General features: G+C 40.8%; 2 protein-coding genes across 11 annotated transcripts in view; both read right to left on the bottom strand.

The window, feature by feature from the left end:
• Positions 1–302: 302 nt before the first annotated feature.
• Positions 303–8037, bottom strand: LOC116985174 (tensin-3-like; the record flags this gene model as incomplete). The annotated part of the gene is made up of 7 exons (XM_033039739.1): positions 303–1486; positions 2367–2393; positions 2507–2575; positions 4473–4641; positions 5171–5248; positions 7718–7795; positions 7902–8037. Coding segments are annotated over 7 exons (699 nt in total), but the record flags the coding sequence as incomplete, so codon positions are not given.
• A 3685-nt stretch (positions 8038–11722) lies between these two features.
• The window catches only part of tns3 (tensin 3), a 453833-nt gene continuing 449983 nt past the window's right edge, over positions 11723–15572 (bottom strand). For 9 of the 10 annotated variants that reach the window (XM_033050098.1, XM_033050119.1, XM_033050112.1 and 6 more), the window contains one exon: positions 11723–11898. In XM_033050098.1, coding sequence (XP_032905989.1) covers positions 11738–11898 — 161 coding nt within the window. In that variant the 3' untranslated portion in view covers positions 11723–11737. The remainder of the gene's footprint in view (positions 11899–15572) is intronic. The other variant, XM_033050105.1, reaches the window with a different exon arrangement.

Genomic DNA, 15572 nt, shown 5'->3' with positions numbered 1-15572 from the left:
AAGTGTCTAGATGAGTTCTTGAATTGTTTGCGCACAGATGGGTATGGGCCAAGTGCTGGGAGATGCTATGGTCGTAGATGTGGTGAGCTGAATGGCCTGTTTTTATGCTATACACCTGACTCCATTACTTTAGACATAAATCCACGAGGTCCCAACACAATAGACTAGCTGCTGCTTAACTAAAACAAGAATGAATAACATTGATTTTATAAAAATAATTTGTACAGAAAACATAGCTAAAGCACAGATAAATAACTGTCAAATAAAACAATGTTTTGTGTGATCCACATAAAGAACAAGTGAAAGATGAAACTAAAATTTATTGTATTTATTATAATTTTAACAGATTGTTTCAAAGATGGAAAAGGACTATACAAAGAATTATAGAACATAATTCATTTACATAATGGATACAAGATTTTTTTACAGGATGCTTTTAAGAACACTACAACATACAGACTAGCCAAAGCAGACAGAAATGACTAAAATGATTTTGGTAATACAGATAATTGGTCAAAGTAAAAACATTTGAACTTGCATTTTGGCATTTTCACAATTAGTTAACACTGGGAATAACACACACGGGTGGATACAGTAGTTTAATAGGAGGGAAAAAAAGGAATTCAATCACTGAACTCGTGTTTATGCACGGCAGTTCAAAGTGCTGGTTCAATGGTATGTCTTTGGCAAGAATCTCATACCTAACTGTATACTTATATAGATTTCATCCATTGTAACAAAAATTGCAATGATATAAAATAGATTTACATAAACATTAATATCTATCCTACGTACTAAAATGCCAGTGATTCTGGAATGATACGTGGGTGTTGCACGTATTAGAGAATAGTTTGCATCACCGAGAAACAAAATTGACAGTCCAATCGTGACTGAGCTTCTTAGCTTTAACATATGCGCAAGTACAATCATCAGATTAGCTGCAAGCTATTCAGGATATGGTGTCAAATAAATTAAAATTCAGTTTTTCCGATGGTTTTTAAAGAACTGTTCAGCTTATCCTGCTCAAAGCAGCAAAAATAAAACTAAGCACTGACCCTTCACCTCAACAAATAAGATCAAATGATAACCAATAATCACAGAAGCCATACATCTTTTCTGATAGTTTGGAATAAAGACTAGTTATCTTATAAAGTTCATGCCTCTGCTCCCCTCTGAATGAAATTATACTTGCTCTTACCATTGTTCAATTATACAAACCCTCTGAACATGACTAGCTATCGATCCAGATTATTATTGACTTGCAGTTTTACTTTTTTTCTAATTTTATTTTGTTTAAAAACCTTTACTCTTCTCATAGTGGGGTTCTGCAGGATCCTAACATGATTACTTCTTCTGGGATCCGATCATGACTTTTGACACAAAGTTCACAATGGCGCTGGCAGGCTGCTCGGGGTCGTGCTCGGCAAAGAGGTGGCAGACATTATCTGTGACACTTCCTTGCTTCCTTGCCACAAATCCAAAAATTCTACCAAAAGAGAAAGCAAACATTATTTGAAGGTTGTGTACAAAATTGCAGGTGATCAAAATCTGAAACAAAAACCGATTGTGCTGGGAGTACTTGGCAGGTCGGGCAGTATCCGGGGAGACAGAAAAAGAGTCAATATTTCAGATCGATCACTAGAACAGTTCTGCTGAAGGGTCGCTAACCAAGCCTCAGAATTAATATATGCACCTTTAGGAAAGAGAAGTGGAGGAATTTCTTTAGTCAGAGGGTAGTGAATCTGTGCAATTCATTGCCATAGAAGGCTGTGGAGGCCAAGTCAATGGATATTTTGAAGGCAGAGATAGATAGATTCTTGATTAGTAAGGATGTCAGAGGTTATGGGGAGAAGGCAGGAGAATGAGGTGAGGAGGGAGAGATAGATTAGCCATGATTAAATGGTGGAGTAGACTTGATGGGCCAAATAGCCTAACTCTGCTTCTATCACTTATGAACTGCCTCTGTTCTTCTCTGCTCAGTCCTGCTGTGTGTTTCCAGCACTTTTGTTTTTGTGTACATAAGTTGGGGCGGCACAGTGGCACAGCGGTAGAGTTGTGGTCTCTCAGCGCCAGAGACCTGGGTTCTATCCTGACAATGGGTGTGGTTTGTATGAGGTTTGTATGTTCTCCCTATGACCACATGGGTTTCCTCCCACATACCAAAGACATGCAGGTTTGAAAGTTAATTGACTTCTATAAATTGTCTCTAGTGTAGAAAGCGAAACATAGAGCTGGTGTCCGGGTGATCGATGGTCAGAGTGGACGTGGTGGAAGCAGGGTCTGTGTCCACGCTGTATCTCTAAACTAAACCTCTCTCAAGATAAATTTAAACTATTCCATAAATGCCATATATTTTAGATACTTACTTTGTTGAGCCAACATCTTTGGTCCACCTTTTGAGGAGAAAGGGAAGGGAAGCAAAAAAAATCAGGCATGTGAATCTCAAACCCATCTCATTTTGTTCAAGACTTTGCTACTGTAAAGTGGATAAAACAATCAAACTTACTTTCTATCTTGTGGATCCAAAGCACAGAAAATCACTGTGTTGACAGCATAATGTCTTCTGAAGAACAGTCTGCAAAAGCGTAAGAGAAAACTTGCTGTTAACTGAGTGGTGAAGGCCAAAGGCATGTTTGCCTTCATCAGTCGGGCACCGAGTATAGGAGTCGGGAAGTAGTGTTGAAGTTTTATATGACTTTGGTTAAGCTGTATTTGAGGTACTGTGGAAGGACATGGAGACTCTAAAGGTATTGCAGAAGAGGTTTACGAGCACGCTGAGAAAGGGTCCTGACCCAAAATGTCAGCTATCCATGTTCTCCAGCGATGCTGCCTGATCTGCTGAGTTACTCTAGCACTTTGTGTCTTTTTGTGTAAACTAGCCTGTGCAGCTCCTTATTTCTATATCTTACCAGAATGCTTCCTGGATTAAAAAGTATTAATAATGAGGAGAGGTTGGACAAACGTGGATAGTTTTCTCTAGTATGCTTTAGGTTGAATGGAGACCTATCAGGTATATAAAACTATGAGAGGCATGTATAGGGTAGACAGTCACAAATTATTCCCAGGATGGAAATGACAAGGACTAGAGGGTATAACATTAAGGTGAGAGGGGCAAGATTTTAAGGAGGATGTGCGGGGTAAGTTTTTTCAACAGCAGTGGGTGACTGAAACATGCTGTCAGGAGTGATGACAGTGGAAGCAGATATCATAAGATAATTTTACAGGCTTTCAGATGGGCACATGGATATGTAGAGAATGGAGGGATATGGTCCTATGCAGGCAGATGAGATTAGTTTATCTTGGCATTATGTTCGTCATTTCACATTGCGAGCCGAAGTGCCTGTTCCAGTATATACTTTTCTATGTGTTAGTATCCACCAACTTGACTATTGGGAGAATTACATTCAACCAAGACAACTGCCAAGAGCAGTTCTAAGTTCTATAACTTTACCATAATGACAGTGGAAATTCATTTAGGTTTTCCCTTGCAATTAAACCAGTGAAGTGAAACTAGCTTCTTAGGAATTTGCAAACACTAACTGTGATGCAACTACCACACTGCATTCAACAGCATAAGCATTTTAAAGCATGAAGTTTCCCTTTGTGAATTACTTAAAACATAACTAGGGGCATTTTCTATTTTAAAACTTCAGTGGTATCAAATAATGTCTCCATTTCAAATATATAGACAGGTTAATGGGATTAGCAAGAGAATGGGGTTGAAAGGGAAAAATAGATCAGCCATGATTGAATGGCAGAGTAGACTTGATAGTCTGACTGGCCGTATTCTGCTCCTATATTTTATTACCAGCCCAGTAGAACAAAAGAAATTGAGCACAAGATTAGACCAATTCAAAATTATTAATGTGACTGGTTTAATATTGTTAACAGCATAATCTGCTCAGTTGTTCATTGAAGTCTGTCTACAAATGACTGAAAACTATTATCAATAATCTACACACTTTTACAATTTGAATATGCATCATAATCTACTTATTATGAGCCATATCATACTGACTGAACAGATCAAGTAGGTTTGTACTTATTTGAAACTTTATACTTTTAAAATAATCTGCTACTTTCTGATCAAATAAACACACCCTTTCATATGATACGAGAGTTTCAGGGCCACTGCGTGACAACATCTATAGGTTGTGAGCAGGCAAAGTGGTAGCCCTCCCCCAACCTATTGATGGGACTCTTCTTTGTAGAATGCCTCAGTGCCCAATTCAATGTTTATCCAATTATCATCTTCAACTTTCAAATGCCTCCACAATTCTCAGTTTAAGCACGACTTCTACCATCAATCGTCATTTTGAATCGCTCTTTGAATTTGGTTGCTGTCTCAAACTCTTTGCCCAGTCTGTGGGGAAATGTGACATTTCGCAATGAGAATTAAACTATTTGGAGATAAACATTTTTTACTGTACCTTTCCCGTTTAAGTTCAAACATAGAATATACTTATACTTACTTTCTTTGATTGTCAGTCAGAGTAATACCCTGGGCAGATACTTTAAAATGTACGACAGTGGAAGCTGGAGTTGGGGCCTGCAGTAGTGTTTCTGATGTTGCTTTCTGGATTGCTTGATGTCCGGTCAGAGACTCCATGTCCACAGAATTCAGGTACCACACATTACATGCTGAAAACAAACACAGAATGAAGCTTTTTGCAGGTCATATTTCGCACGATTACAATTTGTAAGTAGCTCAATGACCTCCACAAAGATTAAAAAGTCTATTCTAATAATAAAAGAGCAGCACTCTGCTGCAGCTAATACAAATGTTGTCCAGCAGCTCCAGTGGCCGGTTCAATCCTGACCCCCATGCTGGGTCGAATATGCACATTCTCTCTCTGATCACATGCATCTCCATGGGATGCTCCAGTTTCCACTTGGAAACCAAGTTTCTAATCCCAAAGACGTGCAAGTTAGTAAATTAAATAAATATGGTGTAGAGTCATTGGGTGGAAGGGTTCCATTTGCATGGTGTATGACTCAATGAATGTCCAAAACCACAATCTTGCCAACGCAAAAGCAAATTTCTAATGTCCAGCAATGGACACGAAGAAAGACCACTGAATATTTAACAAATCCGGTAAAGGGACTTAACCAGCCTGCCTAAAATAAATAGCGGAAGCAGTTTACTGAAGCAACATCACGGAAACCTTACCTGCTCCTTGTTTCAGTAACTCTGCAGCAGAGTTGGTGGCAACCTGTGCAGAGACATCAATTCCATCTTCCAAAGGATCTGCAGGAGATGTGAAGATCACATTTCAACCACTCACTTATTATTTGATTTACTACTTGTCTAAGCTGTTCAGCACTAACGTTTGGGCTTTGTCAGATTTACTTTCAAGCAAAGCTGAATAAAATCCCATTGTGAGATGTACATTTTAGATCATTAGAAAAACCAAAACGTTAGAAAAAACAAACTTTAATATTTTAAAGGTCTGAGCACCCTTTCTGCAGCTCGGAATTTCCTTCAATGTCTTGTTAGTCATTCATGTTTTCTGGCACATTGGTGCAGCTGCAAGCAACTAATCAGAATAGATTATCGCATGTAGTTATTACTAACCATTCAGGCCACTGGTAATGGCAAAGCCCAAGAACAATATATAGATTTGTAACATTAGAAACTTGACACTTTAAAACAAAATAAGCCTTCTAATTGCTATGCAGTAACATTAAAGCCAAAAAGATTTACTCTTGTGAGCTATAATATCATTCAAAGTATTGGCCACCTCGAACAACCAGATCTATAAATAGAGTAGAAACAAGGAATTGTATGTGGGTGGGGGCGCTGCGAGCCGTCTGCCCTGCCAGCAGCATGATAGTCATTTTCTACTCTTTTCGTTTTTTTAGTATGTCCCAATGTGTTTTAATGTTTCTCGGTGTGTCTTGTGTGTGTGGGGGGGGGGGGGGGGGGGGAAGGGGAAGGGGAAGGGGGAAACTGCTTCAGTCGCCTCCTCCACGGAGGGGCGACTTTTTCCATGTCGCATCCCTAACATAAAGGATCGGTGTGGATTTTCCTGGAGGCGGGCCCGGAGCTTCAGCAGCGGGCGCTGCGTGGACTTTTCTAACACGGAGCGGGCGAGCCCTCGCCGGGGGTTGCCAGTAGGGAGTGCTCCGATCGCTGGACCATGGCAGCCTGAAGCCGCGGTATGCGGAGCTTCCAGCTGGAGCGGCGTCCGGAGCCTGGGATCCCTCATTGGGGACCCCGGAGGAGAAGAGCTCCGACCGCTGGCCCGCGGCCTACATCAGTTTGAAGCCGCGGTCTACGGTACTTCTAACCTCAGGCGCGGTGGGGACTTACCATCCGGAGTGGGATCCCTCGCCAGGAATCCCTGGAGAAGAGCTCCGACCGCCGGCCCGCAGCCTACATCATCTAGAAGCCGCGGTCTGCAGTGCTTCTAACCACGGCACGGCGGGGACTTAGATCTTAGACCGCCGGCCTGCAGCCTACACCATCTTGATGCCGCAGTCCCCGGTAGGGAAGCATCGATTCGGGACTTACCTTGTCTGCACATCTGGCCGCCCGCAGCGGCGACTGCGGAGGTTTGTGGTCCCGACCACGGGGGAAATGGAGGAGGACTGACTAAACTTTGTGCCTTCCACCACAGTGATGAATGCTGAGGTGGATGTTTGTGTTAAATTTTATTGTGTATTGTGTGTTCCTTTTTATTGTACCGCTGCTGGCAAGTTCATTTCACTGCACTTTATTGTGTATGTGATGAATAAATCTGACTGATTGATTGATTGTCCTAAGATGAATAAATAACATATCAGCACATCACTTCCTGACATAAAGGTACAATATTTACTCCATCAACAGAACAATTGTTCCATTCTGTACTTTCTATCAAATGGAATGCAGTTTCTCACTGCCGTTACTCCACTATCTCCAAACCCTATGATTTCAATAACCGACGACAAGGAAACAAGTTGTGTGGGATCATTAGCACCTTCAGACTCTCTTTGAAATTACTCAACCCTGCAAGTATTCTGTCGTTCTCTAATCTTCAGTGGGTATAAATCCTGGAAATCCCTACACAACATCACTAAGAAGCGTTTTTACCACAAGGACTGGGTGGCACTGTGGCGCAGCGGTAGAGTTGCTGCCTTACAGCTCCAAGGACCTGTGTTTAATCCTGACTATGGAGGATTAAGGAGTCTGTAAGGAGTTTGTACATTCTAACTGACCGTGTGGGTTTTCCCTGAGTACTCCGGTTTCCTCCCACACTCCAAAGACGTAAAGGTTTGTAGGTTAATTGACTTCCGTAAAATTGTAAATTGTCCCTATTCAGTATGTTACTGCTAGAGTGTGGGGTGATCACTGGTCAGCATTGATTTTGTGAGCCCAAGGGCCTGCATCCATGCTGTATCTTTTTTTTTTTTTTTTTAAACGGACTAGGTGGTAATGAGACACAGCCTTCTTCATGGCAATTCGGGATCACCTTACAATTGTCCTTTCCCTATAAGCTTCATGTTCTCAATTTTCACTCCTATCCCTTTGGTATTCCCTGGATTTTCAGCTGAGGCATTAACATAAGACGATCAGATTGTAACAATGCTTACTACAAAACAATGTTTTCGAAATTTGTGTACCTCATTTTACCTCAACATGAAAGATTAGGTGACATGAGTAATTTCTTTGCAGCTGGTTTTTCTAAAAGTACATGCTTTTCATTAGTTGTTCTCAACCAAAGTTTATCTTTACCTCTATCAGGGATGAGCAACTTGCACGGCAATGCCAGTGGGGTGATCGAATGTTGATAAACCAATGCAGTCAGACTCCCTGATCAAACAGATAATAATGTGCATTAGATAAAGAACGTCGTATCTAGTTGAAAAAAAATGTCAAGATCATATTTGCTAAAGGAAAAATAAACAAAAAGGCATACCAAAGTATGGTTCATTGGGACATCCCTTTAACCGCACTCCCTTTTGGGTGCATTCAATCAGGAAATGTCTGACCAACTCGCTCGACATGTCTCCTGCTGCTGTCAAATAAAGGGCAACATTAACATGCAGGTCAGTGAATCAGGCAGACAGACATGAAAATAAATCCTTCTGTGGAAAGACACTGATCGAGTTATGGGAGCTGCAGGTTGAGAAATATGTGGGTCCTCATGGTTCTTCATGAAGAGCCAAGAGAATGCTAATCATAGTCACATAGTGTGGAAACAAGCCCTTCGGCCCAACTTGCCTAGGCCGATCAATATGCCCTATCTACAATAGTCCCACCTGCCTTCCCTGGATTTTCTCTGAGGCATTAACCATAAGACGCCAATTGTAACAATGCTTAAAATAACAATGAAACTTCCTCATTACCCTCAACATGAAAGATTAGGTGACATGAGAATTCACACTTGGTGAAAAAAGTACTGCTTTTCATCGGTTAAAGCTTTCCCCCTTACCTTAGGATGACCTTGTCAACTTCCAATTGGGTGCAATCTTCCTGCAGAGCTGTCCCAAGAATTTTATAAGTTTCTGCCAGTCAAGATCTATATTCTAAGATAAACAATCTATCCAGAATTGGACATCTTTAACTCCCAGGGTGCATTCAATCAGGTGAACCAACTCGCTCGACATGTCTCCTGCTGCTGTCAATAATGGGCAACATTAACATGCAGATCAGGAATCAAAACAGACAAATACTCCTGTGTACAAGACGTTACAAGCTGCAGGTAGAAATATGTGGGTCCTCATGGTTCTAATGAAGAGCTATGAAATGCTAATCATAGTCACATAGTTTGGAAACTGCCTTCGGCCCAACTTGCCTAGGCCGATCAATATGGTGGTACAGGCAGTCTCGCTGCATGGCCTTTTCCCAGGGCCAATTTAGATAATAGTCTGTTAAAATGTTTCTTAAACTTCATGGATAATTACATCCTGGCCAAATTAGACTACACTAAAATGGGCCCACTTCATCTGCTAGGAGATCTGGTCAATTGGAATCTCTCTGCAGAGCTGGCCCAAGCTGCGGAGTGGTGCCAGTTAGAGCCAGATACAATCTTGCAGATATGTTCAATTCTCACCCAGATCATTAGATGCAAATTGTAAATGGATTGGGGCTCCCAGCACTGAGCCTTGTAAATAGAATGGTCAGCCTGCCATTGTCTAAAAGGTTTTTTTGCACTCTACTGGTTGGGACCTGTTTGCATTGCCAGTTTACCAGATCGATAGTGGCTTTGCTTTGGAAGTACAATAGAATATCAGTATGGGGACAGGTAGAAAGCCTTCTGGAAGTCCAGATACACCACATCCACTGGTTCTCCCCTATCCACGCTACTAGTTACATCCTCGAAAAATTCTATAAGATTCGTCAGACATGATTTACCTTTTGTAAATCCATGCTGACTTTGTCCAATGATTTCACCACTTTCCAAATGTGCTGCTATCCCCATCTTTAATAACTGACTCTAGCAGTTTCCCCACTACCGATGTTAGACTAACTGGTCTGTAATTCCCCGTTTTCTCTCTCCCTCCCTTCTTAAAAATTGGGGGTTACGTTTGCTACCCGCCAATCCTCAGGAACTACTCCAGAATCTAAAGAGTTTTGAAAGATTATTACTAATGCATCCACTATTTCTGGAGCTACTTCCTTAAGTACTCTGGGATGCAGCCTATCTGGCCCTGGGGATTTATCGGCCTTTAATCCATTCAATTTACCCAACACCACTTCCCGGCTAACCTGGATTTCACTCAATTCCTCCAACTCCTTTTGACCCGCGGTCCCCTGCTATTTCCGGCTGAGGTTTTTTCCTGACCAGAGGTTTTCAGTCCCAATAAAATTTGAGCTAGGAAGTTTGTTAAAAGGTGTAGGATAACATAGCTATTTTTCAATAAGTATTTATAAAGTTTCCTATATAGGTTCCCTATAAAAATGATTAATCGGGTCAAATGATTAAGATGTATGAATTATCTTGGTTACACTGCTCCAATGGTTAAAATTAATGAATTATTCTGAAAGATGTTTATCTGGAAAAAAAATAATTTCTTGGTTATTTTCTCTGCAAATATCTGCACAGGCTGTTATGGTTTCTCAAATATCATTGTAACATGTAATATTTTGTTGGCAGAAGACTGTTTCCCATTTTGATTACGTGGAAAGCAAACTGAGATCATAACTTTTCTAAATAATAGTACATAATTATAAGACATTATGCAATGCTTTATAAAAGAGCTTTATACTACATTAACCACAACAATAAAAAGTAATGCACTGTAACATTCCATCATTGAGCCACAGGAGCATTTAACCTTGTGCTCCTTAGATCGTATACTTTTTTTAATCATTGGACACGTCTTGAGGTCAACTGAGGGTTGATGAGGTGAGTTAAGTTTTAACTGAATATTAATTCTCAGATTGTGATCTGAGAAACACAAAATGAAATTATTTTGCTTCACTACAAATGGTACAAAATAGATTGTTACATCAATCATATAGGATGAGACTCGAGTAACTGCCGGTGCTGGATTATTAAAAAAAGACCAGTGCTGCAGGTCAGAACTAAGCAGGTCAGGCAGCATCTCTGGATAGGCGACGTTTCGGATCAGGACCCTTCTTTAGTCTGTAAGTGGTGGGGTGCAAAAGCTGGAAGAGAGGTGGGGGTGGGACTTTGATTAGTAGATTGTTGGCCAAAAGGCCAGAGATGAAAAGTCAGTGAAAAGATAAGGATAAAAGACGCACAAAATGAGAAGGAAGGAGATGGGGGGTAAGGGAGAAATAGGTGCATATCTAGGTGGACATAGGGAAGAGAGGTGGAAAGAAGGGGCGGGAGGGGGTTGATTGTAGGTTAGTTACCTAAAATTGGAGAATTGCATATTCATACCATTGAGTTGAAAGCTACCCAAGCAGAATGTGAGGTGTTGTTCCGCCAATTTGCATGTGGTCTCACTCTAGTAGTGGAAGAGCCCCAGGACTGAAAGGACAGTATGGGAATGGGAAGAATGATGCCGAAGAGGAGGAATGAACAAGCTGCAAATATGGTGTTGTTGATCAAATAAGGTTTCTCTCAAAAAGATTGTTTTGGTAGCTGATACAGTAGGCTCATTGTAGGCTTCCTTTCTGTAACAGAGGCAGCACTGAATAACTTCTCCAGCTAATGAGCTGGGATACTCCCCTCATTCTTTTTCAATGCAGACACATTTCAAATGTTAAAATGTGCGAGGAGAAACTTGATAACTGCATCCGGTGGCGCAACCATAGAGTTGCTGCCTTACAGTGCAAGAGACCATGGTTACATCCTGATTTTGCGTGCTGTCTGTACGGAGTTTGTATGTTCTCCCCATGACCTGCGTAGGTTTTCTCTGGGAGAGCCGGTTTTCCACACTTCAAAGATGTACAGGGTTGTAGGATAATTGGCTTGGTAAAATTGTAAATTGACCCAAGTTTGTAAGATAGTGCTAGTGTACCGGGATCACTGGTCGGCCTGAGCCAAAGGGGCTGTTTCTGCGCTGTATTTCTAAACTAAACCACTCAAAACCGGCTTATGGGAGAAGAAATGGAAATGGGCAAAAATTTCACCTGCACTGATTCCTTCCAATGTGCTGAGGATGAGGATCTTTGTGAGAAACATCTGGTGCTGCAGAGCTATGGGGCAACCTGCAAGTTTCCTCATGTGCCTTCTGTCAATTCAAACCCAGCAATTAATTTCACTCTGTAGCCAACTGAAGATCATCACTTGAGATATTGCTGTCTCGTCATCACTACATTCTCACTGTCAGGATATTTTTAGGGTCGTCCATGATAATTCGAAAGATTTTTCATAAAACCAAAATATGGCTCCTGCTCACCTTGTTCACGTGATATCTCTGGCTTATACCAAAACTTGGACGTGTCTTGTACAAATTTTACCGTCACATGTTTATCAAATGGAGAACTTACATCTGTAACTAGAGCAAAAGAAAACATTCAAAATGCTACTTCCTAATTTAAACCTGGTCTTCATATTTGCAACAAAAATCAACACAGTAAAATCAACAGTGACTTGGTTTCAGAACCGTCTTACACATAGAAGGCAGAGGGCAGAGGTGCCAGTGTGTTATTCTGGCTGGAGGTTTGTGACCAATGGAAGAAAATATTGATGGGACGAGTTGGAAAATGTTTAAAAGACAACACAAACATTGGTGGAGTTGCAAACTGTGAAGATGGTTGTCAAAGATACAGCAGCATAGATTAGTTGCAGATATGGGCAGAGAAAGAGCAGGCGGAGTTTAATTGTTAGGAAGTCAAAATGTCACCATACTAGAAGGCATAGCTTTAAGGTGAGAGGAGGAAAGTTTGAAAGAGGTGTGCAGAGCAAGTTATTTTGTACACAGTGGTGGATGCCTGAAATATGGTACCATAGGTGGCGGTGGAGGCAAATAGGATAGTGGCATTTAAAAGGCTTCTGGATAGACACATGAATATGCTGAGAATGGAGGGACATGAATCATGTGCAGGCAGAAAGGATTACTTTAATTTGGCTTCATGTTTGGTGCAGACGTCATGGGCCTGATCTGTTCTAATATGATCAAAGCCTACTCAAATTACATAGGTTCAATATACATTATCAATAATAAAATTCAGTATTCATACAATTATAAACATGACATACAGAGACAGTGACATACACCTTGGTGATACATTTGTAATAGACAAGTTTACATAGAACAGTACAGATCGGGGACAGGCACTTAGGCCCAAAACATCCGTCTCGAATGATGTCAAGATAATTAATTTCCTCTGCCTGTATGTGATCTGCATCCCTCCGTTCCCTTTTCATATCTATGTGCCCATCTAAAATCTGCTTAAATATCATAATGATATCTGGCTCCATCATCAACCCTAGCAGTGTGTTACAGGCACCCACCACTTAAAAAAACCCAACTTGCCCCCCTCACCTTAATGGCATTCCCTTTAACATTTACACCGTAGGATAAAGATTCTCACAGTCTACCCTAACTACTCCTCTCATAATTCTACATACTTTTTTTTTTATCAGGTCTCCCCTCAACCTCCAGCTTTCTAGAGAAAACAATCCAAGTTTGTCCTGCTTCTTCTTATAGCTATTACCCAATAATTCAGGAAACATTGTGGTAAATGACGTCTGTACCATCTCCAAAGCCTCCATGTCTTCTCAACCAAAGGGAGACCAGAAACGAGCACAATACTCCTAATGCAGTTTAATCAAAGTCTCATAAAGCTGCAACATGATTCTTACAGTGCCCTCCATAATGTTTGGGACAAAGACTCATCATTTATCTATTTCCCTCTGTACTCCACAATTTGAGATTTGTAATAGAAAGAAATCACTTGTGGTTAAAATGCACATTGTCAGATTTTATTAAAGGCAATTTTTATACATTTTGGTTTTATCATGTAGAAATTACAGCTGTGTTTACACACAGTCCCCCCATATCAGGGCACCATAATGTTTGGAACACATGGCTTCACAGGCATTTGTAATTGCTCAGGTGTGTTTAATTGCCTCCTTAATGCAGGTATAAGAGAGCTCCCAGCACCTTGTCTATCCTCCAGTCTTTCCATCACATTTGGAAAATGTTATTGCTGTTTATCAACATGAGGACCAAAGTTGTGCCAATGAAAGCCGTTATGAGACTGAGAAACAAGAATACAATTTGAGACATCATTAAGAAGAAAGAGAGCACTGGTGAACTTACGAATCGCAAAGGGACTGGCAGGCCAAGGAAGACCTCCACAGCTGATGACAGAAAAATTCTCTCGATAATAAAGAAAAATCCCCAAACACCTGTCTGACAGATCAGAAACACTCTTCAGTAAACAGGTGTGGAATTGTCAATGACCATGTCCGCAGAAGACTTCATGAACAGAAATAAAGAAGCTACACTGCACGATGCAAACCACTGGTTAGCTGCAAAAATAGGATGGCCAGGTTACAGTTTGCCAGGAAGTACTTAAAAGAGCAACCACAGTTCTGGAAAAAGGTCTTGTGGCCAGATGACACGAAGATTAACTTATATCAGAGTGATGGCAAGAGCAAAGTATGGAGGAGAAAAGGAACTGCACAAGATCCAAAGCATACCACCTCATCTGTGAAACACAGTGGTGGGGGTGTTATGGCCCGGGTATGTATGGTTGCTGAAGGTAATGGCTCACTTATCTTCATTAATGATACAACTGCTGATGGTAGTAACATAATGAATTCAGAAGTGTATAGACACATCATAGCTGCCTCAAAACTCATTGGCCGGTGGTTCATTCTACAGCAAGACAATGATCCCAAACATACTGCTAAAACAACAAAGGAGTTTTTCAAATCTAAAGAATGGTCAATTCTTGAGTGGCCAAGTCAATCACCTGATCTGAACCCAATTGAGCATGCCTTTTATGTGCTGAAGAGAAAACTGAAGGGGACTAGCCCCAAAACAAGCATAAGCTAAAGATGGCTGCAATACTTCAGAGCATCACCAGAGAAGACACCCAGCAACTGGTGGTGTCCATGATTCCCAAACTTCAAGCAGTCATTGCATGCAAAGGATATGCAACAAAATACTAAACATGACTACTTTCATTTACATGATATTGCTGTGTCCCAAACATTATGATGTCCTGAAATGGGGGGACTATGTATAAACACTGCTGTAATTTCTACATGGTAAAACCAAAATGCATAAAAATGGCCTTTATTAAAATCTGACAATGTACTCTTTAACCACATGTGATTTTTTTTTTCTATTACAAATCTCAAATTGTGGAGTACAGAGGCAAATAACTAAATGTTGGGTCCTTGGCCCCAACATTATGGAGGGCACTGTATACTCAATGCCCCGACCAGAACTGCACACACATTTTATGCAGCAATAGTGACAGATTTCACAAGCAGGTAGAGCCAACACATTTTTTTGTTCTATATTAATAACTTGTTCATAGGTCTAATCAGTGTAGTGTCAGTGCTGAGCCATTCTTATACTTGAAACATTTTAAGATTAATTCCACTCCACATGCTTAGTCCTCCTGTAGCTCTGACAAGTGTCTGGGAGTTAGATTACTCGAAATACTCATACATTGTATCTTTAAAAAAAAAACTGCATTCCAAGATTGAATGCAGAGCACTAGAATGAAAGAAAACTGCAGGAGCTGAATGTTTTGAACTTTTATTTTACTTTAACCAGTGACAGTTCAGTGCTGGAAAAACATTTACTTCTTGGTATTTGCACTAATGCTGGCTGGCTTGCCTACTTTCTTAAGCATCGTTTTTTGTTTCAATTTGGCAGTACAACAAATTAAATAGTTGTGGTCACTGGGAGCCAGTAGACAGAAAATTGTAGTTCATTCCACATCCCTGCTAACTCCAGGTCAACGGTCCACAACCTTTGGACTCTCCTGGAGTGGATGAAATTCTACCGTACAGATTCTTGTCATTTGCAGTAATTGGGAACATCTGGAGGCAACCAAACGTTGTTCTGAAACTGACAAGAACAAGTTTCTCCAGTTAAAAAGGGGCTGCATGCTTGGTGTTATCTCGTCCTTATCAAGATAAAAGCCATCACAGTTTCTCAAGTAAACTTCCTGGGATGAAGCTCAACCATTTTACTCCAGCTCT

Source organism: Amblyraja radiata, chromosome 2, assembly GCF_010909765.2.
Source record: "Amblyraja radiata isolate CabotCenter1 chromosome 2, sAmbRad1.1.pri, whole genome shotgun sequence".
Taxonomy (NCBI): domain Eukaryota; kingdom Metazoa; phylum Chordata; class Chondrichthyes; order Rajiformes; family Rajidae; genus Amblyraja; species Amblyraja radiata.
Note: the sequence above shows the minus strand (reverse complement) of the source record. Positions and strands in the feature narration are given on the sequence as shown.